The sequence below is a fragment of the Chiloscyllium plagiosum genome, unplaced genomic scaffold (genome assembly GCF_037043375.1).
Source record: "Chiloscyllium plagiosum isolate Xiang-an unplaced genomic scaffold, Cpla_swu_hap1 HiC_scaffold_36, whole genome shotgun sequence".
Classification (NCBI taxonomy): domain Eukaryota; kingdom Metazoa; phylum Chordata; class Chondrichthyes; order Orectolobiformes; family Hemiscylliidae; genus Chiloscyllium; species Chiloscyllium plagiosum.
This window is the reverse complement of record NW_028270174.1, coordinates 28,839,317-28,866,531: the sequence shown is the minus strand read 5'-3', so window position 1 is coordinate 28,866,531 and position 27,215 is coordinate 28,839,317. Positions and strand designations below refer to the sequence as shown.

Sequence of the window (27,215 nt, the reverse complement as noted above, 5' to 3'; positions counted from 1 at the left end):
TGAAAGAAAACACTTCCAACCTGCCAAATAATCTCCCTGCATGAATTTGTTGCAGTAAATACTGATGGCCTTTGTTATGGTAAATACATTACTGTTCAGTGTTTCAATAACATTGTTAATCTTTAAGCTTTTAGAAACTGAAGAAATAACAAACATTAATAATAGTGGAGTTGAGGTTTATTTTAAAACAATTTGTAATTATAAAAGCCTTTGATCAAAGCTACCAGCTCTTAACATTTCCTATCATTGAATGAACATGGAACAATAGTGCACAACACAGAAATAAAACAGCTGCTTTAAATGTGCTTTATATAAAAACTCACTACGAAACTGACACTAGAAATTCCAACTTTGGATTTTTAATTTCATACGTTCATAGTTACATTCCTCTGCACAAACATTTGGTACATTATCATAAACAATAAATATGCATGTTGCAGAAATAAGTTAGGGTAACTAAAAGTTCAAAAAGCAGTTATAAGTGTCCATTTCAAATCCGTTATAATTCATTTAATGTTTAGGACTTTACAGTTCAAAATGGTGCAGTATTAATGGATTCCATTTGAGACAGGACTAGAAGAATAAAATTGTTTGGAACTACACTTAATACAATAGACTTATGAAAAATGTTTGAAAGAATGGCATCCAGGAGTTTTTTTTGGAAAAAAAAACAACTAATTGTAGGATTTTTAAGGAAAACCTTTGTGCTTACAAGCTTTGCATTAGATTGCACCTCAGTGAATATTCATGGTAAAACCTTCAGCTGCAATAACATTGGTTATCAGTTCACAGTATTTTCTAGATTAAAACTATAATAAAGTAGCAATTGCTTGCATCCGGTTCAAATGTTTCAAGCATTTCAAATGTAGTGCCATCACTAGTTATTGTTATTAAGAGCAGATGAATATCATATCCATTATTTCAACACAAAATGTCACAGATCCCACACTAACTTTCAGGCTTTTGTACTGTTTGGGCCCCCAATTTGTGGTTTCTTTAAAATTTTAAAAAAAAGTTATTTTAAAAGTTATATAAATTGCTCATGTTAGTGGTTAATACCAGTAAGGATCAAATTCTTCCTTAAGTGTGCAAGATTGGAAAGTTTGCCTCCGATTACTACAACAGGATTACTGTAGCATTTAAAAAGACATGTTGCAAATTAGCATTAAGAAAATGGGGAATCGTGTGGCAAATTTGATAGCAGGATTTAACGCTGGAACTGATCTTCCTATTCAAGGAAAAGGCATTTCCTGGTGTTGATATAGGTTCAATGTAAAATAAGTGTGAACAGCTTGATTTAAAAAAAAACTACAAATAATTGGGGTTCAGTAATAAGTGGGAACACCACTAAGCACAATAAAGGGCTTTACTGTGCTATACTGGAAATAGGTACTAGATCTGAATGTTGAAGAACGTCCTCCCTAACAGCACTGGATATATACCAACACCAGCTGGATTACAGCAACTCAGGAAGGGGGCCATTAGACCTCCGCAAGGGCAATTGGGGCTGGACAATAATACTGACCTTAATGTCCACATCCTAAGAAAGAGTAAAAAGCCTCTTGTATCATATGGCTCCTCTAAACTGCAAAAACATTAGAATTAAGAAACTTAAGTTTACAATGAATTTCACATTTACTTCCAGTCACGTAACCACAGTTTGTTGTTTATAGTTGAATAATTTAGTAGTTTTGGAATTGTATACACATTTACACTTAGCCCAGATTTTTCTTTGGTCTGTTTGAGAGGGGATTAAATGAAGGTCAAACGTAGTAACGGTGTGCAAAATCAGAAATGACTGGCCATCTGTTTATTTCTGAATAAAACACAAGGCAAAGTACACATTGGTTGATTTGCATATAAAACCACACAATTTGAGACAAACTACCCAAGCTCCATCCAAGAAAACGTATACAAATATTTTAAAAGAAATGGTCCTCACATTCAGTGGCATTTGAATTAAGCTTTAGAAAAAAGGTTCACTGCCGTTGAGACAGAAGCACTGTATAGCATTTCACCAACAATCATGGTCTGAAGACAGACTAGTCTCAAAATGATGGTAGTGGTTCAATGGAGGGTGGGCGGAGAGGTTCAATTCAACGTACTGATTAATTTTGACCTTTTGATAACATTGAAATGAGTCAACATTCATCAAATTGATCCAGAAAGCTAAATTCACAAATAAGTGACAAATGATCTGAAGGATAGTGGAACGACGGCAAGCGGTTAGGGCCAATTTGTTCCTCTGTAGGCAAATTCAGCAATCTATTCACACAAAATGCATTCCGGGAATACCAAATGTAATCCAACGTATGGCAGCTCTCGCCTGAGGGTCTTATCTTCCATGTTGTGAAGGGGGGTTCTGACTGCCCATCTTCACTCAATAGCTTGTATGCACTGCTCAGATTTAGACTAGACTTAGTAAACTGTTTGTAAACATCCTCAGTGGGCTCTGCATTAAAGTCTCCACACACAATAATAGGAATACCGGCTCCATTAGTAATGGTTTCTAGATTCTGAAGCAAATCACAGCCTTGAGAGGAACGGAATCGCTCCCAACCACTGCAGGCTTTCAGGTGAGTCACAGCAACACAGAACACTTTGCTAGTTTCAATGCAGCGGAGGGTTTGGACAATAGCCACTTGATTGGTCTGCAACATCTTTGCTGCTAGTCTAATTGTGGCAGTGTCAATCAATTCAAATCGTTCCCGCAGAAAAAACAGTGCACATCCATCTGGCCCATTGTTATGTTCTACATCCAAGCAAGGAGATGATGGTTTAGGGAAGAATGTTGAATGATAGCCTAACCCACTGAGAACTGGCTGGAAGGTATCAAAGTAATGATCCACTTCTTGCAGACATAAGATATCTGGGTGGTAGGTTAGAATCTCCTCCAAGATAAGGTATTTACGCTCTGACCAGTTCAAAGCTTCCTTTGGACATTTAATAAAATTATCCTTCCATTCTCCAAGAGCTGTGTTAAAGTGAGAGTGAAAAGTTGAAATCAAAAATGTACTATCATGTTGGTAAAATATAAAAGTCAAATCACATTAATACAAGAGAAGTTAGTAATACATGCACGCATTAGGGACAAAGCATAGCTCAAGTATCATAAAAAAAAACAGATGTCCTGTTGTAGCCTCAATGTCCTATATAATCAATAAAGGGAACAGCAAAGAGAAGATATTCAACCAACCTGTTTGTAGATGACACCAAAATTGGAGGTGGTGTAGTGGACAGTGAAGGTGGTTACCTCAGTACAACAGGATCTTGATCAGATGGGCAGATAGAGATTAATTTAGATAAATGCAAGGTACTGCACTTTGGAAAAGTAAATCAGGTCAGGACTTGCTCACTTAATGGTAGGACTTGCTCACTTAATGGTAAGGTCCTCGGGAGTGTTGCTGAACAAAGAGACCTTGGAGTGCAGGTTCACAGCTCCTTGAAAGGTAGAGTCACAGATAGATAGGATAGTGAAGATACAGTGAAGGGCTTATGCCCGAAACGTCGATTCTCCTGTTCCCTGGATGCTGCCTGACCTGCTGCGCTTTTCCAGCAACACATTTTCAGCTAGTGAAGATAACGTTTGTTGTGTTGTCTTGTATTGGTCACAGCATTGAGGATAGGAGTTTGGAGATCATGTTGCGGCTGTACAGGACATTGATTAGGCCACTTTTGGAGTACTGCGTGCAATTCTGGTTTCCTTCCTATTGGAAGGATGCTGTGAAACTTGAAAGGGTTCAGAAAAGATTTACAAAGATGTTGCCAGGGTTGGAGGATGTGAGCTAGAGGAAGAGGCTGAATAGGCTAGGGCTGTTTTCCCTGGAGCGTCGGAGACCGAGGGGTGACCTTATAGAGGTTTACAAAATCACAAGGGGCATGGATAGGATAAATAGGCAAGGTCTTTTCCCTGGGGTGGGGAGTCCAGAACTAGAGTGCATAGGTTCAGGGTGAGGAGAAAGATTCAAAAGGAACTTCAGGGACAACTTTTTCACACAGAGGGTGGTGCATGTATGGAATGAGCTGCCAGAGGGAGTGTTGGAGGCTGGTACAATTACAGCATTTAAAAAAGACATCTATAAAGCAAGGGTTAAGAGTGATATGGGCCAAGTACTGGCAAGTGGGACTAGATTCGGTTAAGATATCTGACCAAAAGGTCTGTTTCCTTGTTGTACATCTTCATGACTCTACATTGATTAAACAAGGACACTGCTTATTCTGCAAAGGACTTCATCTATGTTCTGGTTCAAAAACTTAGTATTTGAACAAACTGAACCTTTTATTCCCCATGCTTTTATTAGAGGGTGCACGGATCACTTGCTTAAGACATGAACGTAGTGGAAAGATTACATGCCTCATCTTGGGATCTATTATCTATGCGAATGAGACAAGTCATACCACTGACTCTAAGAACACCTTTACATTGTGAAAGATTTAAGACAGCACTGCTCTCCTATTGAAATTTAGTCTTTGATGATGGATACAAAATGTAAGTGTTTTCCCACTTATTCTTACGCACTGGGACATTGGAATCAACTGGTCTTGTCTTTTTTGTACTGCTGGGTATAAATATTGGCTGGAGTAGTCCTGCTACCACTAGTTCTTAAATTCAAGGGCTTTTACAAAGACAACATTCAAAAGATATCAGCAGTCTTTCTTAAAAGAGAAAAGGATTAATGTTTCAAGTCTGGCAAGACTTCTGTTGAAGAGTCGTATCAGACTTGAAACATTAACTTGTTTCTCCACAGATGCTGTTACACCAATCGAGTTGAGTTTCTCCAGCACAGTTTGTTTCAGGCCTCCCCCCAAGAAAAGAGAATTTTATGTTTTGCTGCAAAAGGCCTGATTAAAACTTTTCCAAGGCACAAAATAATGCAAACAAATCAGAAATTGTTAACCAAAGTAAAGTCAACAATTACTTTTTTTAAACAATAAATAGAGTAGAGTATACTGCAAAACCCCACTATTCGTAGGATGCTAATTAGTGAGGGGGGGGGGGGGGGTAGGGAAAGAAAAAAGGAGGGCGTGATGGCTTGCAGTAAACCAATTTCAACTCAGCATTACTTTCACATGCAGATAACTTGCTAATACCCACTTTCTGGACTTGGGCATGAAGAACAATCACTGGTAAAAGACAGGTTAAGCAATGTTTACAGAATCATCTTTCCAGAGGTCGAGAAGCAGGGACAAGGAGAATGACTGAGTGGATTTCTGCTTGTGATGATTTACCAGGACAGAGTTTGGCTGTTATTGAATCCAAGCACAGAAGAAGGAAAGTTAAATATGAAATAAAATCAACTGGGATAGATCACCATACAGTGCCCCTGCTGGAAAATCCACATGAATGTCAGACAATAACTAGATCAGGTGTCAGCCCTTTGAGAATAGGAGTTGAGATATCATGCTGAGGTTGTACAGGAGGTTGGTCAGCCCTCTTCTAGAAAACAGTGTGCAGTTCTGGTTGTCCTGCTGTAGGAAGGATATTATTAAATTGGAGTGGGTTCAGAAAAGATTTACCAGGACATTGCCTGGAATCAAGTCATGAAGACAGGCTTGAACGTTTTTCACTGGCATATAGGAGGTTGTAAAATCTTATAGAGAGTTATAAAATCATTAGGGGCCTAGATAAGGTGAATAGCATGGATCTTTTCCCCAAGGTATGTGTGGGAAGGAATTCAAAACTAGGGGGTTTATTTATAAGGTGAGAGGAAAAAAGATTTATATTTTTTTAAAATATAGTGATTTAATTTTTGGAATGAACTGCCAGAGGAAGCGGTGGATGCAGGTACAGTTACAACATTTAAAAGACATTTGGATAAGTTCATGAATAGCAAAGATTTGGAATGATATGAACCAAATCAAGGCAAGTGGGACTAGTTTAGTTTAGGAATATAGTTGGCATGGACTAGCTGGACTGTAGGGTCTGTTTTCATGCTGTACAACTGTGGCTGTGATATTCAGCAATAGTAAAATACTTCCTAATACTATAAGGATTTGACAATGAACATTAATCATTTAGGCAAATAACTGGAAGGGTGCCACTGTCTATAGAATGGTATTCCTTGAAGAGGCTCTTTTCAGGAGAGAAGAGGTGTTAGAATTTAAACAATCATTTAAACATCACCATGTTGATGTTAACTTCATCACAAGTGCAACACGTTTCATACTGAAAGGACAGACCTTGTGCTAGTATGTTCCATTGCAGGACCTTGATTGGACGAGACACACTAGAAAGATTACTTTTCTTTAAAAGCAAAAAATCCCGTTGGAGTCTGGGTGGACGTTTTTCGAGCACCTTCTGACATTCTTTGAGGAGATCACTGGGGTCTGTTGGATCAACTGGTTCAAAGTTGGTCTCTACATCATATTCCTTTGGTTGTGGTATTCCATTATCTGTTATAGTTGGAGCCATGGCACTGTACAACCTGTTGGTATTAGTTCCCATGGAACACACTAAATAAAAAAGGAAAGATGGAGGTTAAATATCTTAAGCATCCAGTTTTAGGTAAGTAATACATGATGAGAGTAAAATTCAATTAAAACAAAAATGCCATTAAAATTGGACATGTTTGAGCAGAGTTTTTAACATGACAATTTTAAAGAGACCACATCTTTTGGTATTTTCAGCCACCTTTAGCCTGACCCTCAAAAGAAAAAAGATGTAACTATATATAAAGAATAGCTTGACATTGTGCTTCTCTCACATTGCTTGGGGCATCATACCAGAGGGCCAATGACAGCTGCTGATAAATTTTTATTGCCTATGTTTAAGCTGTGCTTCTGTACACCCCAGAATACAGCACTGTCAGACTTCCTTCAATGGGTCATGTGATGAACCTACCACATGATATAGTAGTGAACCATACAGACTGACCCAGGATAAATTACTAGAGTTGAATGCGAGAGAGAAATGGTCTGAAATTCTTGGTCTGCTATTACCGAAGAAATTAGGAGCATCATCATTGACCCATTTTCAGTTGAAACACCTACTCCCATCCAATAAAAGAGACAGCTTGAGGAAATACACCAAGATTACGGTCAAGATGGGATCAAGACAGTTTTACTCTCCCTGATTTGTTCAGCACTTTAGAACCCACTCTCAATCCAGAGGTTACTACTGTTCAGAAATTGAACTAGACGGGCTGCATAAATAAACCAGCTACAAAAAAAAACTCTCAGGATAGGAATCCTGCAGGGAGCAACTCACCTCCTGACTCCTCAAATTCTCTCCAGCATTTCCAAGGCACAGGTGAAGAGTGTCATGGAATAGTCTCCACCTGCCTACAATAGTGCAGCTCAAACAATGCTCAAGGAACACGACACCATCCAGGTCAAAGCAGCCTGGCACAATATCCTCAAGCATTCACTCCTTCTACCAACACCCCACACAGCAGTGATGAGTACTCTGTACAGTGCACAGTAGAAATTCACTTAAACTGCACTTTCCAAATCCATCTGGAAGGACAAGAACAGTAACATTGGGTAACATCCCCACCTGCAAGTTCTCCTCCATGTCACTCACCATCCTGATTTGAAAATAATTACCGTTCCTTCAGTGTCACTGGATCAAAAAAAAAGTGTGTAACTACTTCCAGAACAGCACAATGGGTGTACACCTACATCTAATGAACTGCAGTAGTTCAAGAAAACAGCTCATCTTCATGAAAACTAGGGATGGACAATAAATTCTGGTCCAGTCAGTGACACCATATCCCAAGAAAGAATTTTTCTGCAGCAGTCATTGCAGAGTAGAAAAACCAGGGAGATCACAAATGACTTTTTCTGAATCTTTGAGCTAGCCTTGATATCAGAGCTCTATGGAGATGTGGCATACCAACATTTAAAAAAACACACCGCCATTTCTAACCAGCCTGCTTTGTTCTAGTTTTTGGTTTAACCAGAACTCAGTCTTCCTAACCAGATTCAGCAACACTTAGTTTAATTCTGGTACAAATGGCACTCTGTATCACACAGGCAATCCTTTTATTAAAAACAAAACAATATTCTTCATTTGTCCAAATACTGTTAATAAAGAATAAGAACTCTGCAATGTGGGAGATTTATACTTGAATCTTTTTAAAATGCATTTAAAAAGAAAAGCGTAAACTAGCTTCCTAAATACTAACTAGCATACACCTAACTACAATGCCAGATATTCCAACACATGGCAAATACATGCTACCTGTAATCTAATATAAATGCCTAGAATTGTTTGAGCCCATGTAAAAATATTTTGCAAGTTGCAAAGAACCTTGGGGAAACAAAATACTGACTTGCACAATTGAGTTGGCCCAAGTGAAAGTGTACTGGCACAATAAAACTTCAAGTAGGAAACCTAGGTACTTCAATTTACAGATAGGAAATTCCCACAAAGAGTTAATGTGTTGCATTGATGTTGGTAGATGGGCACAATACTGGACAAACTTCACAACATCTTCAAAAGTGTCAGGAGACTTATTAAATATACACAAGACAAATATTATATTAAGATACTAAGAATAATAAAGAGTAGAAGACGATTTTGCCCTTCAAGCATGCCCTGCCAATCACCAAGATCACACCTGATACTGATATATGGGACCCCTCTATTCTGTAACTTCAACCCTAGTTTAATTGCTGAGATGATGCTCCCACTAGTGAGACATCTAACATGTCAAGCCCCTCCGAATTTTGTATGTTTCAATAAGTTCACCCTTCATTATTCATTAGAGTTTAGACCAAAGGCCTAACTTGTTTAGCTACCCTTGGCAAGTCAACTCTTCCATCCCACCAATCAAGCTAGTGAGAGCTGTGAAATCTCTCTAATGCCAGTACATCCTTTAAGTACAGGCACCAAAGCTGTACACTGTACTCCAGATGCAGCCTCTCCAACACCCTGTACTGTTACTTTTCAATTCAAAATCCCAGCAAAAGGTGAAATTCCATTTACTATCTTAAATACTTGCTATACCTGCATGAAAACATTGTGCTTTATGCACAAGAGCACCCAGATCCCTGTGTAGCACTTTCATGGAATTTCTCTCCAAATAATAGTCTGCCTTTTGATTATTCCTATGAAAGTGCCAGACCCTTCAATCTCTGACAATAAACTCCACCTGCCAGGTTTGGGCCCACACACAACCTATAGCCCCCTTGTAATTCCTCATTATACACCCTCCCACTTATTTTTGTATACATCAGCAAATTTGAATACAGCACACTTTGCGGGCCCCCACCCCCCCAACCAAATCTTTATTCTAGATTGTAAACAGTTGGGGTCCCAGGACCAGTTCTTGCAGTTACATCTTTCCACCCTGAAAAAGACCATCTCCTACACATTAACTAATCCTCAATTAGTATCTCAGCACCAGGGACCCGGATTAGATTCCAGCCTCAGATGACTGTCTGTCCAGAGTTTGAATGTTCTCCCAGTGTTAGTGTGGCTTTCCGTCAGAAGTTCCCATTTCCTCCCACATCCAAAAATGTGCAGGTTAGGTGGATTAACCATGGCAAGTGTAGGGTTACAGGGGGCTGGGTCTGGGTGGCAATGCTCTGAGGGTCAGTGCAGATTTGATGGGCCTAATGGCGCCTCTGCACTGATTCTATCCAAGAATATTTTAAATCTATTTCCATTACAAACCTATTAGCCAGCAAGCTACAGGCAAAATCTGCTGCAAAGTAGAACAGCTTTTTGTTGCTTGAGCAGACAGGTTTTGAAAATATTGGAAAAAAGGTAAGAATGCGAATTTGGAAGCAGTCAGTAGCATCGCGACCTTTGAGCCAGCAGCTTCAAAGTCACAAACAGGATTTGATTGCCAAGAAAGTACATTCATAATTCAGCTTGACAGGTAGCGTCTAAATTTTTTTTTTTAAAAAGTGCAGGAAAACCCTCTGGATCCGGCAGTATTTGTAGAGAGATATTATTGTACTGGAAGTGTCAATTCTGAGTATTCTTCCAAGATGAACACTCTCAACTGTGAACTCTTCACTATGTTCTAGGTTTAATTGTAAAACCTTAAAGCATGGAAACAGACACTTCAATCCAACCAATCCATGCTGACCATAATCTGATCTGTTTGATCTGCCTGTTCCTGGCCCATATCCCTCCAAATCTTTCTTATGCATGCATCGAAATGTCTTTTAAACACTGTAATTGTATCCACCTCCACACTTTCTCAGGAAGTTCATTCCACACACAAACCACCTGCTGTGTAAGTAAAAAACTGGGCATATCCATTTTAGATTTCTCTTCTCTCACCTTAATGTACCTGCAAGTCTTGAAATCTCCTATCTTAGGGAAAAGACAACTACCATTAACTGTACCTATACCTCTCATTTTATAAACTTCTATCAGGTCGTCTCTCAATCTCCTACACTCCAGTGAAAAAAAAAGTCCCATCTTCCATACCATCCCATCTTCAAATTTTCCATACCAGGCAACATCATGGTAAACCTCTTCTGAACCCTCTCAACTTGATAATATCCTTCCTATAACTGGGTGACCAGAACTGGACACAGTATTCCAGAAGAGACCTCACCAGTGTACCATACAATCTCAATATAACATCCCAATTCGTATACACAAAGAACAAGCAATGAAGACAAGCATGGAGGGTTGGTATGGATTTGGGCTGAAGGGCATGTTTCCACACTGTAGGGAATTTAATCTAAAAAAATGCTGTTTACATGTGATACAAACTTTAAAGAATTCTGTACCTCCAGCCCTAGGTCCCTTTGTTCTACAACACTACCAAAGGCCCAACCATAAATAAGCCCTACCATTAATACCAAAATAAAAATACATTCAGACATATTTTGAAAAGCAGCATGGATCTTGCAGCTGGTCCTGGGACTGCAGGCTTAGTGTTTTTTTTTTAAAAAACAGCTATTATATTTTACTAAAAAGATTTTTCCTCCATTTTGTTTCATTTACATCACAAAAAAAATCAAAAACCCAACAAAAGTGATGTTTTTTCCAAATGGGCTTTTTATAAGAACAAGCTGAGGTTCTCTTTAATTCTTAATTCAGAAGTTTAAAAAGTCTGCGTTAGAAGGTTTTTTTATATGTTGCACAGGTTTTTTTTTGAAAAGCTAAACAGATTTTTTTTTTGAAAAAAGGAGTTGCGCTTTCATTCCAGAGAGTCCTACACATGGTCGGCTCTGGAAAAGATTTTTCTTAGAGAAATTTATTGAAGAGGACTTTTTTTTCAGTTAATCAGCTAAGTGGTTGATTTAAGTTTTATATGTTTGAGATGTATATTTAATTTTCTCCATTTTAACATTACTTTCTGGAGGTAATGAAAGGTGTAAAAAGGTATTACTGAAACATCCTTTAAGGCTTAAATGTTGTTAAGACCATAAATGAGGTACAGAGGGAAGTGGCTAGTGGATTTAGAAAAGTTATTACACAGCAAGATCAGTCAGGTAGATAGGTGACTGTTAGAAAGGTGATGTGCTAGTTCAAAACTCTCTGATGGTTATTCCTCTCAAATAGATATTCAGCTTTTGGAACTGAAGGGGATAGTCTCTCCAAGAAAAATGGAAGGGTCAGTCAAGTTACTGGACACTTGGAACGATTCTTACATTATATTAAATCTTGTCAAATGCTGTCTAATTATTGTTGTCAGGGTCTTTCCTGTCAAGTGCATAAGGCAGGAGATTCTGTGGTAGTGGGCATAAATTTAGGACATTTGTTGCTTTCCTGGTGCTGGGGTTAAGGACCTATCTAAACATTTCAAGTATATTGTTAAAGGTGAGATTGGGAAGCCAAACATTATTGTGCACGTTGGCAGGAATAACATTTGTAGAGAAAAAGATTAAAAGCAGTAGAGTGAATTTAAGAGGTTACGTAGAAGATTAAAAATAGAACCTTAGACGTAGCAATTTCTGGTTTTCTATCAATGCCAGAGCGAGGGAAGGAACAAGTAGTTTAAGGAGATAAGTCAATGGCTGAAGAACTGGCGTTTTGTTCAGGGATTCAAGGTTTTGGACAATTGGAATTACGTTTGGGATCGAAACGACCTGATCAAAAAGAATGGGTCTAATCTAAACTGGAAAGGGACCAATATCTTGCAAAGATTTGCTCATTCCATTGAGACTTTATACTGATAGAGGGAGTGGATGAATTCTAAGTAGCAATACAAACAGAACAATTGGTGGGAAAGAAAGACACGAGAGAGAGTTTAAGTATTAGTAACTTAGAAGAACTAAACTGCATTTATTTGAACCCAAGAGGTCTCACAGATGAGGCAGATGAACTCAGGCTATGTTTAAGAACATGAGATTGGCAGTCATAGCTATTACATAAATCTGGCTGAGAGATGAACAAGATGGCAGCTCTGGGTTTTATAAACTACAAAAGAAAAGAAAAAGGAGGCAAGGTGGGGGATGGCATTTTTGATTAAAGGAGTATATTATTACTCTAACTAGGGTAGATATTTCTGAAAAATCATCCAGTGAAAATAGATAGGTAGAAATTACAAATATGAAAAAATCACTGATAGGATTGTACTATTGCCCCCCCCAATAGTAAGAGTGAAATTGAGAAACAGATACACAGGGCAATCAGATATATGTAAGGACAATAAAGTTGTAATAATGGGGATTTTAATTTTCCAAACTCACTGGGGCTACCATAGTGTCAATGGTTTGGATGACGTCAAATGTGTTCAAGAAAATTTTATCAATATTACTAGAGAGGGAGCAAAACTAGACCTTTTGGGCAATAAGGCTGGGTAGGCAAGTGAAGTGAATGTGGAAGAGCACTTTGGGTTTAGCGATCATAATTCTATTCATTTCAAAATGATTCCTGAAAAGAATAAACCTTCCAAAAAAGTTTAAAAAATTTCAATTGCAGTAAGGCAAATTTCAATAGTACAAGACAAGAACTTTCAAAAAGTTGATTGGAATAGACTGTCCACAGGTAAAAGGATGCCTGACAAGTGCGATTAACTATGCACAAGCTTGTTAACAAATACCTCCAATCACTTTCACAGAAAGCAGAATGTATAAGTTCAAATACTGAACCAGAGTCTTTTCCATAACTACGTCCTTTCATGAGCTGAAATTGCAAGGCTAGAGAAGAAACGTACCTATCACACTTGCACCGATTCAAAACAGATACAGCAAAATCCATGCCTTCTAAATATACTCCAGCTATGTTGATTGGCTTAAGAAAGTTCTGTTTCAAAATGCAAAAGGTCAAAGATCTTGACTTGTATTATCAGCATGTTGCCCTCCTGACCTAAAACCATGACTTCAAACTTTTTATTTGGAAGGAATTTATACATAGTCGGGAAGGGAAACAAGTCAGCTGATTGCATAATTTGACTTTCCATATTTGTGCGTATCTTCGTAATCATTGTGTAGCCACTCTTCTGTTCCTTGTTAGTACTGCACACATATTTGGCATGCTCCAGAACTCAGGCAATAGCATTGACCTCTTCAGCATCAGGTTTCAGCACTCATCACCCATGACACTCTATATATTTAAACCACTCAGTACTATTTTTGGGAAGCAGGCAAAGAGAATCTTTTACATCTTCAACCAAGAGAATCAATAGGCCACATTCAGTAAAGTAATTTAACTATGCCAATTTGGTTTAGATAAAGTGATGGTATAAAATTACACAGTTGATGTTAAAAAGGCATTAATTTTTGAGATTACACATGCAGTGCTATCACCGATTCTCCCAAGAATACAGCTAACAATGTCCAACAGTCATCACCTATACTAAGAGTATAAACTATAATGAACAGCAGAAACCTCAAAGTCCACATGCAAATGAGTAACAACATATTTCATTTTCTTGAGTTCATTGTTACCATTGTTTGATTTAAAGTTGTGAACGCCTATGTAAATATAGTACACCAAAACAAGATCAATATCTGGTCAAATATCTCCTGATTGGACTCTGTCACAGACGTTGTACAAGATCCCTGTGGAAGAAATAGGCATTGGTTCATTTTCTGTTAATGACATAAAAAATGCAATGGCAGGAAATATTTTAATCAATGTACAATCACAAGTGCATACAATAATAGATTGAGCAAAACTAATTGTCCAAGTCACTCACTTTTTTAAAAATTAAAAACCATTGGTTTGGGACGCAGTCCCCAAGATAGGTAGTCAAGTACTAAGTAATTTTAAGTTAGTTTATTAAGCAACAGTTCAAATGATGCATTGGCTAAAACAAACAGGAAGTGTACACACCCAACAGATGACCGCAAGTGTTGAAATGGAGAATTGGCACAGAGTTTGTCCATCTTCCACCTAAAGGGAATGGCTTCCTGATGACAAATGCACCCCTTCTCTGAGCTCTCATTCATACACTATTTCTAGGGCCTGAGTCTACCCTATGCCAATCACATGGTTGAAAACAGATAATCGCCCTGTCATCTTGGGTGCCTGCCTTACGCATTATCCATCACATTAGCTCAAAGTTACTGCTGAGGGTCATTTATGAGCCACTACACACACAAGCATGGACAAAAGGGTATAGAAGGCACTACCAACTTCGTATCAAAATAAAAACTGGAATTTTCTAAGGACTGTTTAAGCGTTTTACCAGAGAAAAAGAAGCCAGTTTCTCCATCAAGGTGGCCTTATTCCATGCTCATCAATTCCATAAGAGTTCTGTACTTCTTTAAGAAAAAAGTACTTTTCAGAATTAGACACATCTCAATGTTATTCTCTTATACCAGGGTTAAGATTACAAGGACTGGTTACACAGGCAAAGCTCGAATTCTCTTGTTGACAAAAGAGGAGGTAATCTATTTAAGGTACAGATACACACAGACGTGCACACAGACACCTACACACACCCTTATAGACACACAGACTCCCACACATGCACCCCCTCACAGACTTAAGACACTCTGCACTCACCACACACACACCACCCCAGACAGACACACACACAGACAGACAAAGACCCACATGCACACATATATATTGTGTGGTGAATTTTTTTGGTACTTTCAGAGTTACGTTGCACAGTCAAAAATCACATAGATTCATGTCGAACTCTGAGCTCAAAAACTGCACGAATTTATGTAAAACTCTGTTATTTCACTTTTTAGATTGGAATCAATCTAAACATCAGGTCATAGACAGAGAACACAGGGGGCTAGCACCTTCAACATATTATCTAGCTATCACCATTGTTAACAGCTAACCCGAGAACGCAACTTTAAAAAAAAAGGGTTTTGTGATTTACACATGAAAGAAGTGAAACTATCACTGTATTCTAACAGATGAAAGGCTTAACAGACAATCAATTCTTCAATGTATAATTTCAGTTACATCACACTGCAAATTTTTGCTATAAATTCTGTGTTACGATCGAGCCCTCCACTATCACCTGATGAAGGAGCGTCGCTCTGAAAGCTAGTGTGCTTCCAATTAAACCTGTTGGACTATAACCTGGTGTTGTGTGATTTTTAACTTTGTACACCCCAGTCCAACACCGGCATCTCCAAATCATGACTATTTAAGGTAGTTTTAGAAGGAGTGAGGATTTGCTGAGATCGAGGGGGGGGAAACTACTTGCTATGGCGGAATGCAGAACAAGGAGCAATAACTACAGGGATGATGCCATAACATACTGACTCCCTCAAGTCTGTCCAAAATCTACAAGGCTGGAGTCAGGACTGTGATAAAATACTCCCCATTTACCTGGATGAGTGCAGCTCCAATACTCAAGAAACTGGACATCATCCAGGACAAAGCAGCCTGCTTTATTGGCTCAGCACCGACAAACATTCAGTCACTTCACTACTGATTCTCAATATCAGCAGAGAGTACTATCTACAAGATGCACTGCAGCAATTCAAAGATCTTTGACAGCATCTTCCAGACCTATGACCAACCTGCAGGCCAACAGCAGACAATGCTTGGAAACACCACTGTCTTCAAGTTCTCCTCCATCACATTTCCTGATGAAGGGCTTATGCCCGAAACATTGATTCTTCTGCTCCTCAGATGCTGCCTGACCTGCTGCACTTTTCCAGCACCATACTCTCCACCCCAAGTTCTCCTCCAAGCCACTCACCATCCCGACTTTGAAAAATTCTTTGCTGTTCCTTCACTGGTCACCTGAAGCAATAACGCGGAATTCCCTCCCTAAAGTCATTGAGGGTATACCTTTAGCACATGTAATGCAGTAGCTCAGTACCACTTACAAAGACAACTAGGGATAGGTAACAAGTGCTGGCCCAACAGTGAGTCCCATATCCCTCAAGTGATTTAAAAATCAAACATCGAACAAGGGATAGCGGATATCTGTTCAGACTACCAATTAAAAATTGAGATTGAGACTGTTTGGGAAGAGAATCAAAATACAGAGAATCAAAACGAATAAAATTAAGAGGACCTCCAAGGCTATGAAGAATACACCCAGACTGTTCATCGCTTGCCTGAGCTTACAATTTCATTCTAAACAAGTTCAATGCTGGGTTGTTCTTCGTGACAGACACACAGTAGATACTTTCTAATCAATCGATTCAGTGATTATTGTACATTTCTGGAACAGGTAGGATTTTAACTCAGGCGTTGGGACATTACTGCTGCATCACAGAAGCCTGGGCATCTCAAACTACCATGTATAATTAAAATAAACAGATATTGGTATAGTTTATTAAATTTCAATATTTTACATTCATCTACAGGACATTGCAGATACTAAGTAGATTGAATAAGATCTGCATCTACCATGATTGAATCAAAACAGAACAGGTTACAAGAGCTGAATGGTTTACTCTTGTTTTTTAACTATGATGCTATGTATAAATCACAAAAGTTAGTTTTAACTTGATTGAGTTTCCATAGTACTGTTAACACAAAGTGTGTTGGCTTGACATAACTGACAACATTACCACCAAGTCTCCTTGTGAAGTGTCTTTCAATGAAGAAAGTGTCCTCATTGGTGGCAGCCAAACATAATGCAGTATACTTATATTTTGTCTCAAGGAAAACTATAACTGCTGGGTCAAAACCCTCTATGCTTAATATGTGGAACATTTTATTGTAGAAGAGGAGTTTATGGATGAAGGAGTGATTTTATAATGACAGATTAACTAGATGAGTGTATACTCATTGGAGAAAGTGAGGACTGCAGATGCTGGAGATCAGAGTCGAGAGTGTGTTGCTGGAAAATCACAGCAGGTCAGGCAGCATCCAAGGAGCAGGAGAATCGACGTTTTGGGTAGGAGCCCTTTCATCAGGAATGAGGACAGGACCCTTGGGGGTGGAGAGATAAATGGGAGGGAGTGGAGCTGGGGAGAAGGTAGCTGAAAGTACAATAGACTGTGCTTTTCCAGCACCATACACTCTCAACTGTACACTCATTGGAGTATACGGAGACGGAGGGGGTAACAGGGTAGATGTTGAGAGGGATGTTCTCCCTGGTGGAAAAGTTTACAACTAGGGAACAGAGTTTAAAAATAAGGAGTATTATATTTATGACAAATGAGGTTGACTTTTCCTCAGAAGGCTATTACTCCTTCGAATTTTCTTCCAGAGTGAGTGATTAGACAGGAAAGTGGAGTTAAGTGCACAAATCAGATCAGGCATGCCTTTAATGAATGGAGTAGCAAACTCAATGGGTCAATTTGCCGAGTTCTATTTCTGTTGTGTTCTGAATGAATTAGTTACATGACCTGCACTGGAGTTGGTGAACTCAATGCCCTCTCCTTGGAATTTAATCTGAAGACTGAGAGACGTGGGACCTGAGTGCAGCTTGTAGGAATCATTCAGATTTATGTAGGATGTTACACCCTGATAGCATCAGCATGCATTTCAAACTCTAGCTCCTGACCATTATTTTCTCAATGACAGAAATATTACCAGCATACGATATCCACTACCTGCGAGGCAGTTCGTCATACATACAACCTGATCAACAGCACCCAGGGTAACCTTTTAATTATTGTCACTTGCTGGTCAATGCAAAACTGTTTCAGGCAAATACAGAAACAGCAGTAGAATCTTGGGATTCAGGAGACTGGGCTTCAATAAGAGCCAATGGGAGGGTCTGAGACATCCTTACCAATTTTCTCAGGGTCTTGCCACAAGCAGAACTTTTATTAAAAAGGAGAACAGCAATGCACATGAGAGCGAATTGTTGGAAGGAGGGAATTCCTCTGTGGCTTGAGAGAGGGGCAACATGCAAAGTTCAAGAGAAGTGGGATCCACCTGGAGGTTAAAGTCTGGCCCCACCCCAAATTCAACCTATATTAACTGCTGCATCATTATTACAAATTTGTTAATAAGAATCTGACAACAGGAACAAAAAAGGTACAGAGGAAAGAATAAAATAATTAGGTAAGGCGGCTACGTATAAATAAAGCTATAACAATTCAAAGCTTCTGATCACTGCACACTTCTTAGAATGTGAAGAGGAATTAGATGTTTAACTAAAATTTCAAAGTTGTGCTGAAAATTACATAAATTTACATATTGCCAATATAAAACATGCATTGTCAAAGAGACTAAAGAGTATAACAGTTACTTTAACACAAGTAGCGAGTGAGTGGTTAGATGAGATTAATATGCAGAGAAAGACTTGTTAATTAAGGTAATCAGTAGATTAAGTAAGTAAAAAAAGACTATATTAGTGACACCAAAAGAATTGTCAATCAATGGTTACAACAGAAAGGAGGCCAATTTACATATTGTTTTTGTGCTGGCTCTCTGCAAAAACAACTCAGGTAGCCTGCCACCCTCGTGGGATTACATGAGACAGTACATGTATACACTTGACAGTGGGTTAATGAGATGTTAACTGAGAGTGTACTTGCCTCTGTAACCAAACCTATGCTGCAGCTGCCCTTCAAATCTTTCCGGGAGTCAGTACAGAGTGACCATTCTTCTGGATCTAGCATAATGCTGAAGCTGCTCTGGAGCATTTGATGTTGTCCATTTACAGAGAGCCTTAAATCTTTAACTAATTCTGAGTTGTTACCAAACTGTTGGGTAGTTCACTCCTAGCCACTTGCTGCATAACAGTTTTCCAAAAAGATGATTGTAACATGAAAAACTGACTCTTGGCCCACACCCAAATGGGAACATTTTCTGTCTGTTCTGTCGAGACACCTTAATTTTAAGCAATTCTTTCAAAACTTCTCCCAAGCTTTTCTTTATGGAGAGCATTCACAGCTTTGCCGACCTGCCCATACAGCTAATGACCCACATTATGGGACCCATTCTCAAATTATTCTGTACTGGTTTATCATATGTTTGAACAAAATGATAGCAACAGCCAGATCACCTTTCCCATTTCATAACCACCTAGTGACTCAAAACTCTCAGATGGTCATAGTGGCAACCCAGTGTTGGTGTTGCTCCTTGCTGGTATTGTTAGCAAATTCACAAACACACCTCAAACTGCTCTCTTTTGGACGAAAAATCTATTTGGTGCACACAAAAATGAGGCCAACAAGTGTGAGCAACAATCTCCGTTCCTTTAGAATTATGCCAATTCTTTTAGACCCTTTCTTGATTTTACTTTGAAAACAAATCACATGTTTTCTGCATTCAATTTAATATGCTACTTGCCCACCCAGGTCCCCTTGAAATTTATCAAAGCCTTCTCACAGTTTATAATGCTTCCAGGTTGCAAGCCAACTGCAAAGTTTGTAATTGCGTCCTGAACAGCAAAGTACAAGACATTAACATGAATAAAGGTAGTGGTCTTTGTACTGACCTGTGAGCGAACTCCTAATGTACTCTTCGTCAGTCTGAAAAAAAATTGCTGACTTCTACTGTCTCCTCTCATACAGACAATTTCATATCCATGTGCTACCTTTTTCATTTTTTAAAAACTGTTTTATTATATCTTTGATTTTTCTTTAATACAGTCAATGTTTATCAGTTTGAACTAGTCTTTATGAAGAACTGCCTAGGAAACTTGATAAAATGAAGATGCATGGCTTACTCGAGAAAAGATAACTATATAGATACAATGAGCGTGAACTAGGAAAAACAAGGAGGTTAGGAGTTCTTTTGGGGGTGGGAGGGAGATGCAACAGCAAAATACTGGTGTTGTGGAAATCTGAATGGAAAAAAAGAGAGAGAAATACTTAGCAAGTTTGGCATCATCTGATCAGAACTGATGGAGGGTAGACCTGAAATTTTAACTCTTTCTATCTTCACAAATGCTACTAGATCTTTGAGCAGTTTTGATATATCATTTAATAGCTTTTAGGCATTTTAAGGCCACAACTAGTTTACTTACCCTCTCCCCCACCTCACTTCATTCACATCAAAAGACAACTATCATATACATTCTTACTTCAGAATTAAGAATTTTAAGAGAACTAAAGGTGTTTATTTAGTACTGAAATGTCTTGTGTGCATTTGACTATTTGTCAATTGAGATTTGACTACTGAGGATAGTTGACCATTAAGATTCACTGTGCTGTAAAATTCAGTTACTTTTGAATGGGCAGGCCTCAACCACTGGTTAAGAAATTTCAATATGAGTTGAGAAGATTCGAAGCTCAGAATAAGGTTCTGGATGTAGGTTTGCTCGCTGAGCTGAAAGGTTTGTTTTCAAACATTTTGTCACCATACTAGGTAACATATTCAGTGAGCCCCTGAATGAAGCTTAATTCAGAAGCTCACTGAAGATGTTACCTAGTATGGTGATGAAGCATTTGAAAACAAATATTCCAGCTCAACGAGCAAATCTACATCCAGAATTTTAATACTTTAGCAGCCTGTTTCCGCATGAGAGACTAGTATAGAGCAGCATCTATCTGAGCAGGCAACGGACTTCCCCATTCAATCATCTATGTACATAGTTACTGGAAGCTGATTCACCATCTATTGAAAGTGTGCTTTATCATAACACATTCATTTCTCCAGTCATCTGTACATGGTTAAGTACAGAGCTTTTGAGACGACGATACTTTGAGCAAGCGGTCTTCATCTTACACATATATCCTTTCATAGATGGAGCTTGATCTTGCAAAAAACTTAACTACCATGTTTACAAGGGATCAATTAACTTTAATGATATGGAGACATTTCCTCTGATTGCTGGAAATCTATAAGAGCAAAAGTTAAGAATATCGACATTTTGTTAAGGCAAGTTAAATTGAATGATTTCAGTTAATGTGTAACCATGACACACAAATACAATTTCTTACCAATACATGGCAGTTCAAAAAGCGACTAAAATATAGATTTGAGATATGGAGTTCACAGTATAAAGATTTTTATACCCTTTTTGGCATAATGTATTCTTCCTTTACTTAAGGTTATCTTCAATTTTGACACAGGATGTGATGTGATGTGATATGACTGAAGCAGGAAGCAGGTTACAGTGACAGAGGAAGAGTGTGCCGGTCTTCTCCCAGGACAGAAGTTGCCTGTTCTCTGCCTCAAAACTCTGTAAACCTGAAGAAAATGTTACCTTTCCTGTAGTATGCAGTTGCTGTAAGCTGTGACTTTGCAGTTGGTAAATTGGAGACACTTCAAATCAAGCACCCGGGGGGTGATGGCGGGGGGGGGGGTGATGGCGGGGGGGGGGGGTGATGGCGGGGGGGGGTGGTGATGGCGGGGGGGGCGGGGGGAGGAGTGATGGCGGGGGGGCGGGGGGAGGAGTGATGGCGGGGGGGCGGGGGGAGGAGTGATGGCGGGGGGGCGGGGGGAGGAGTGATGGCGGGGGGGCGGGGGGAGGAGTGATGGCGGGGGGGCGGGGGGAGGAGTGATGGCGGGGGGGCGGGGGGAGGAGTGATGGCGGGGGGGCGGGGGGAGGAGTGATGGCGGGGGGGCGGGGGGAGGAGTGATGGCGGGGGGGCGGGGGGAGGAGTGATGGCGGGGGGGCGGGGGGAGGAGTGATGGCGGGGGGGCGGGGGGAGGAGTGATGGCGGGGGGGCGGGGGGAGGAGTGATGGCGGGGGGGCGGGGGGAGGAGTGATGGCGGGGGGGCGGGGGGAGGAGTGATGGCGGGGGGGCGGGGGGAGGAGTGATGGCGGGGGGGCGGGGGGAGGAGTGATGGCGGGGGGGCGGGGGGAGGAGTGATGGCGGGGGGGCGGGGGGAGGAGTGATGGCGGGGGGAGGAGTGATGGCGGGGGGAGGAGTGATGGCGGGGGGAGGAGTGATGGCGGGGGGGCGGGGGGAGGAGTGATGGCGGGGGGGCGGGGGGAGGAGTGATGGCGGGGGGGCGGGGGGGAGGAGTGATGGCGGGGGGGCGGGGGGAGGAGTGATGGCGGGGGGGCGGGGGGAGGAGTGATGGCGGGGGGGCGGGGGGAGGAGTGATGGCGGGGGGGCGGGGGGAGGAGTGATGGCGGGGGGGCGGGGGGAGGAGTGATGGCGGGGGGGCGGGGGGAGGAGTGATGGCGGGGGGGCGGGGGGAGGAGTGATGGCGGGGGGAGGAGTGATGGCGGGGGGAGGAGTGATGGCGGGGGGAGGAGTGATGGCGGGGGGAGGAGTGATGGCGGGGGGAGGAGTGATGGCGGGGGGAGGAGTGATGGCGGGGGGAGGAGTGATGGCGGGGGGAGGAGTGATGGCGGGGGGAGGAGTGATGGCGGGGGGAGGAGTGATGGCGGGGGGGCGGGGGGAGGAGTGATGGCGGGGGGGCGGGGGGAGGAGTGATGGCGGGGGGGCGGGGGGAGGAGTGATGGCGGGGGGGCGGGGGGAGGAGTGATGGCGGGGGGGCGGGGGGAGGAGTGATGGCGGGGGGGCGGGCGGAGGAGTGATGGCGGGGGGGCGGGCGGAGGAGTGATGGCGGGGGGGCGGGCGGAGGAGTGATGGCGGGGGGGCGGGCGGAGGAGTGATGGCGGGGGGGCGGGCGGAGGAGTGATGGCGGGGGGGCGGGCGGAGGAGTGATGGCGGGGGGGCGGGCGGAGGAGTGATGGCGGGGGGGCGGGCGGAGGAGTGATGGCGGGGGGGCGGGCGGAGGAGTGATGGCGGGGGGGCGGGCGGAGGAGTGATGGCGGGGGGGCGGGCGGAGGAGTGATGGCGGGGGGGCGGGCGGAGGAGTGATGGCGGGGGGGCGGGCGGAGGAGTGATGGCGGGGGGGCGGGCGGAGGAGTGATGGCGGGGGGGCGGGCGGAGGAGTGATGGCGGGGGGGCGGGCGGAGGAGTGATGGCGGGGGGGCGGGCGGAGGAGTGATGGCGGGGGGGCGGGCGGAGGAGTGATGGCGGGGGGGCGGGCGGAGGAGTGATGGCGGGGGGGCGGGCGGAGGAGTGATGGCGGGGGGGCGGGCGGAGGAGTGATGGCGGGGGGGCGGGCGGAGGAGTGATGGCGGGGGGGCGGGCGGAGGAGTGATGGCGGGGGGGCGGGCGGAGGAGTGATGGCGGGGGGGCGGGCGGAGGAGTGATGGCGGGGGGGCGGGCGGAGGAGTGATGGCGGGGGGGCGGGCGGAGGAGTGATGGCGGGGGGGCGGGCGGAGGAGTGATGGCGGGGGGGCGGGCGGAGGAGTGATGGCGGGGGGGCGGGCGGAGGAGTGATGGCGGGGGGGCGGGCGGAGGAGTGATGGCGGGGGGGCGGGCGGAGGAGTGATGGCGGGGGGGCGGGCGGAGGAGTGATGGCGGGGGGGCGGGCGGAGGAGTGATGGCGGGGGGGCGGGCGGAGGAGTGATGGCGGGGGGGCGGGCGGAGGAGTGATGGCGGGGGGGCGGGCGGAGGAGTGATGGCGGGGGGGCGGGCGGAGGAGTGATGGCGGGGGGGCGGGCGGAGGAGTGATGGCGGGGGGGCGGGCGGAGGAGTGATGGCGGGGGGGCGGGCGGAGGAGTGATGGCGGGGGGGCGGGCGGAGGAGTGATGGCGGGGGGGCGGGCGGAGGAGTGATGGCGGGGGGGCGGGCGGAGGAGTGATGGCGGGGGGGCGGGCGGAGGAGTGATGGCGGGGGGGCGGGCGGAGGAGTGATGGCGGGGGGGCGGGCGGAGGAGTGATGGCGGGGGGGCGGGCGGAGGAGTGATGGCGGGGGGGCGGGCGGAGGAGTGATGGCGGGGGGGCGGGCGGAGGAGTGATGGCGGGGGGGCGGGCGGAGGAGTGATGGCGGGGGGGCGGGCGGAGGAGTGATGGCGGGGGGGCGGGCGGAGGAGTGATGGCGGGGGGGCGGGCGGAGGAGTGATGGCGGGGGGGCGGGCGGAGGAGTGATGGCGGGGGGGCGGGCGGAGGAGTGATGGCGGGGGGGCGGGCGGAGGAGTGATGGCGGGGGGGCGGGCGGAGGAGTGATGGCGGGGGGGCGGGCGGAGGAGTGATGGCGGGGGGGCGGGCGGAGGAGTGATGGCGGGGGGGCGGGCGGAGGAGTGATGGCGGGGGGGGCGGGCGGAGGAGTGATGGCGGGGGGGGCGGGCGGAGGAGTGATGGCGGGGGGGGAGGAGGAGTGATGGCGGGGGGGGAGGAGGAGTGATGGCGGGGGGGGAGGAGGAGTGATGGCGGGGGGGGAGGAGGAGTGATGGCGGGGGGGGAGGAGGAGTGATGGCGGGGGGGGAGGAGGAGTGATGGCGGGGGGGGAGGAGGAGTGATGGCGGGGGGGGAGGAGGAGTGATGGCGGGGGGGGAGGAGGAGTGATGGCGGGGGGGGAGGAGGAGTGATGGCGGGGGGGGAGGAGGAGTGATGGCGGGGGGGGAGGAGGAGTGATGGCGGGGGGGGAGGAGGAGTGATGGCGGGGGGGGAGGAGGAGTGATGGCGGGGGGGGAGGAGGAGTGATGGCGGGGGGGGAGGAGGAGTGATGGCGGGGGGGGAGGAGGAGTGATGGCGGGGGGGGAGGAGGAGTGATGGCGGGGGGGGAGGAGGAGTGATGGCGGGGGGGGAGGAGGAGTGATGGCGGGGGGGGAGGAGGAGTGATGGCGGGGGGGGAGGAGGAGTGATGGCGGGGGGGGAGGAGGAGTGATGGCGGGGGGGGAGGAGGAGTGATGGCGGGGGGGGAGGAGGAGTGATGGCGGGGGGGGAGGAGGAGTGATGGCGGGGGGGGAGGAGGAGTGATGGCGGGGGGGGAGGAGGAGTGATGGCGGGGGGGGAGGAGGAGTGATGGCGGGGGGGGAGGAGGAGTGATGGCGGGGGGGGAGGAGGAGTGATGGCGGGGGGGGAGGAGGAGTGATGGCGGGGGGGGAGGAGGAGTGATGGCGGGGGGGGAGGAGGAGTGATGGCGGGGGGGGAGGAGGAGTGATGGCGGGGGGGGAGGAGGAGTGATGGCGGGGGGGGAGGAGGAGTGATGGCGGGGGGGGAGGAGGAGTGATGGCGGGGGGGGAGGAGGAGTGATGGCGGGGGGGGAGGAGGAGTGATGGCGGGGGGGGAGGAGGAGTGATGGCGGGGGGGGAGGAGGAGTGATGGCGGGGGGGGAGGAGGAGTGATGGCGGGGGGGGAGGAGGAGTGATGGCGGGGGGGGAGGAGGAGTGATGGCGGGGGGGGAGGAGGAGTGATGGCGGGGGGGGAGGAGGAGTGATGGCGGGGGGGGAGGAGGAGTGATGGCGGGGGGGGAGGAGGAGTGATGGCGGGGGGGGAGGAGGAGTGATGGCGGGGGGGGAGGAGGAGTGATGGCGGGGGGGGAGGAGGAGTGATGGCGGGGGGGGGAGGAGGAGTGATGGCGGGGGGGGAGGAGGAGTGATGGCGGGGGGGGAGGAGGAGTGATGGCGGGGGGGGAGGAGGAGTGATGGCGGGGGGGGAGGAGGAGTGATGGCGGGGGGGGAGGAGGAGTGATGGCGGGGGGGGAGGAGGAGTGATGGCGGGGGGGGAGGAGGAGTGATGGCGGGGGGGGAGGAGGAGTGATGGCGGGGGGGGAGGAGGAGTGATGGCGGGGGGGGAGGAGGAGTGATGGCGGGGGGGGAGGAGGAGTGATGGCGGGGGGGGAGGAGGAGTGATGGCGGGGGGGGAGGAGGAGTGATGGCGGGGGGGGAGGAGGAGTGATGGCGGGGGGGGAGGAGGAGTGATGGCGGGGGGGGAGGAGGAGTGATGGCGGGGGGGGAGGAGGAGTGATGGCGGGGGGGGAGGAGGAGTGATGGCGGGGGGGGAGGAGGAGTGATGGCGGGGGGGGAGGAGGAGTGATGGCGGGGGGGGAGGAGGAGTGATGGCGGGGGGGGAGGAGGAGTGATGGCGGGGGGGGAGGAGGAGTGATGGCGGGGGGGGAGGAGGAGTGATGGCGGGGGGGGAGGAGGAGTGATGGCGGGGGGGGGAGGAGGAGTGATGGCGGGGGGGGAGGAGGAGTGATGGCGGGGGGGGAGGAGGAGTGATGGCGGGGGGGGAGGAGGAGTGATGGCGGGGGGGGAGGAGGAGTGATGGCGGGGGGGGGAGGAGAGTGATGGCGGGGGGGGAGGAGGAGTGATGGCGGGGGGGGAGGAGGAGTGATGGCGGGGGGGGAGGAGGAGTGATGGCGGGGGGGGAGGAGGAGTGATGGCGGGGGGGGAGGAGGAGTGATGGCGGGGGGGGAGGAGGAGTGATGGCGGGGGGGGAGGAGGAGTGATGGCGGGGGGGGGAGGAGGAGTGATGGCGGGGGGGGAGGAGGAGTGATGGCGGGGGGGGAGGAGGAGTGATGGCGGGGGGGGGAGGAGGAGTGATGGCCGAGAGGGGGGGGTTGTGGAGTGGAGTGATGGTGGGGGGGGTGAGGGGGGGGGGTGAGGGGGGGGGGGGTGAGGGGGTGAGGGGGGGGGGGGTGAGGGGGGGGGGGTGAGGGGGGAGGGGGGGCTGGGTGAGGGGGGGGTGAGGGGGAGGGGGGGGTGGGTGAGGGGTGGGTGAGGGGGGAGGGGGGGGTGGTGAGGGGGGGTGAGGGGGGGGTGAGGGGGGAGGGGGGGTGAGGGGGGGTGAGGGGGGGGGTGAGGGGGGGGTGAGGGGGGGGTGAGGGGTGAGGGGGGGGGTGGGGGGTGAGGGGGGAGGGGGGGTGAGGGGGTGAGGGGGTGAGTGGGGGGTGAGGGGGGAGGGGGAGGAGGAGTGACGGCGGGGGGTGGGGCTAACTGCTGATGTAGCAATGAACCAGCCCCGGCTCTCCCCCCCTCACATCCATGTGGGGCCGGCTCTCCCCCTCTCCTTCCCTCCCCAGTACTCACCAGTGGCCGCGGCGCCAGTCGCTCCCGGGGCCGGTCCTCCCGCCGCTGACGGCAGCGACGTCGACGACCCGGTCGCCGAGTCGGTTTTGCGGAGCGGAGCCCGGCGCCTGAACGCGGGCGAAGAGCCGGACATGAGCTGCAGCAGATCTCGCTGGCGTAACGTCGCGCACAGCCGAGCCGGTGCCTGAAACATTACCGCCCGCATCGGCCACTCGGCTCAGCCCCTAACCGGCTCGGCTCAGCC

General features: G+C 46.7%; 1 protein-coding gene across 1 annotated transcript; it reads right to left on the bottom strand.

Moving 5' to 3' along the window:
* Window positions 1–343: 343 nt before the first annotated feature.
* LOC122539350 (nocturnin) lies at window positions 344–27,215 on the bottom strand. Its single transcript, XM_087980053.1, has 3 exons — window positions 26,972–27,215; window positions 6,181–6,453; window positions 344–2,974 (listed from the first exon to the last, which is right to left on the bottom strand). The coding sequence occupies exons 1-3, from the start codon at window positions 27,174–27,176 to the stop codon at window positions 2,142–2,144; spliced, it is 1,311 nt and encodes a 436-aa protein (XP_087836179.1). The 5' UTR covers window positions 27,177–27,215; the 3' UTR covers window positions 344–2,141.

Excerpts from the sequence above, each read along its gene's own strand:
- LOC122539350 (XM_087980053.1), bottom strand. The coding sequence starts at position 27,176 with ATGCGGGCGGTAATGTTTCAGGCACCGGCTCGGCTGTGCGCGACGTTA. Across the intron at positions 6,454-26,971 it reads GACTGGCGCCGCGGCCACTG|TGTGTTCCATGGGAACTAAT; the intron begins GTGAGTACTGGG and ends TTTTTTATTTAG. Across the intron at positions 2,975-6,180 it reads ATGGAACATACTAGCACAAG|CTCTTGGAGAATGGAAGGAT; the intron begins GTCTGTCCTTTC and ends ACTTTAACACAG.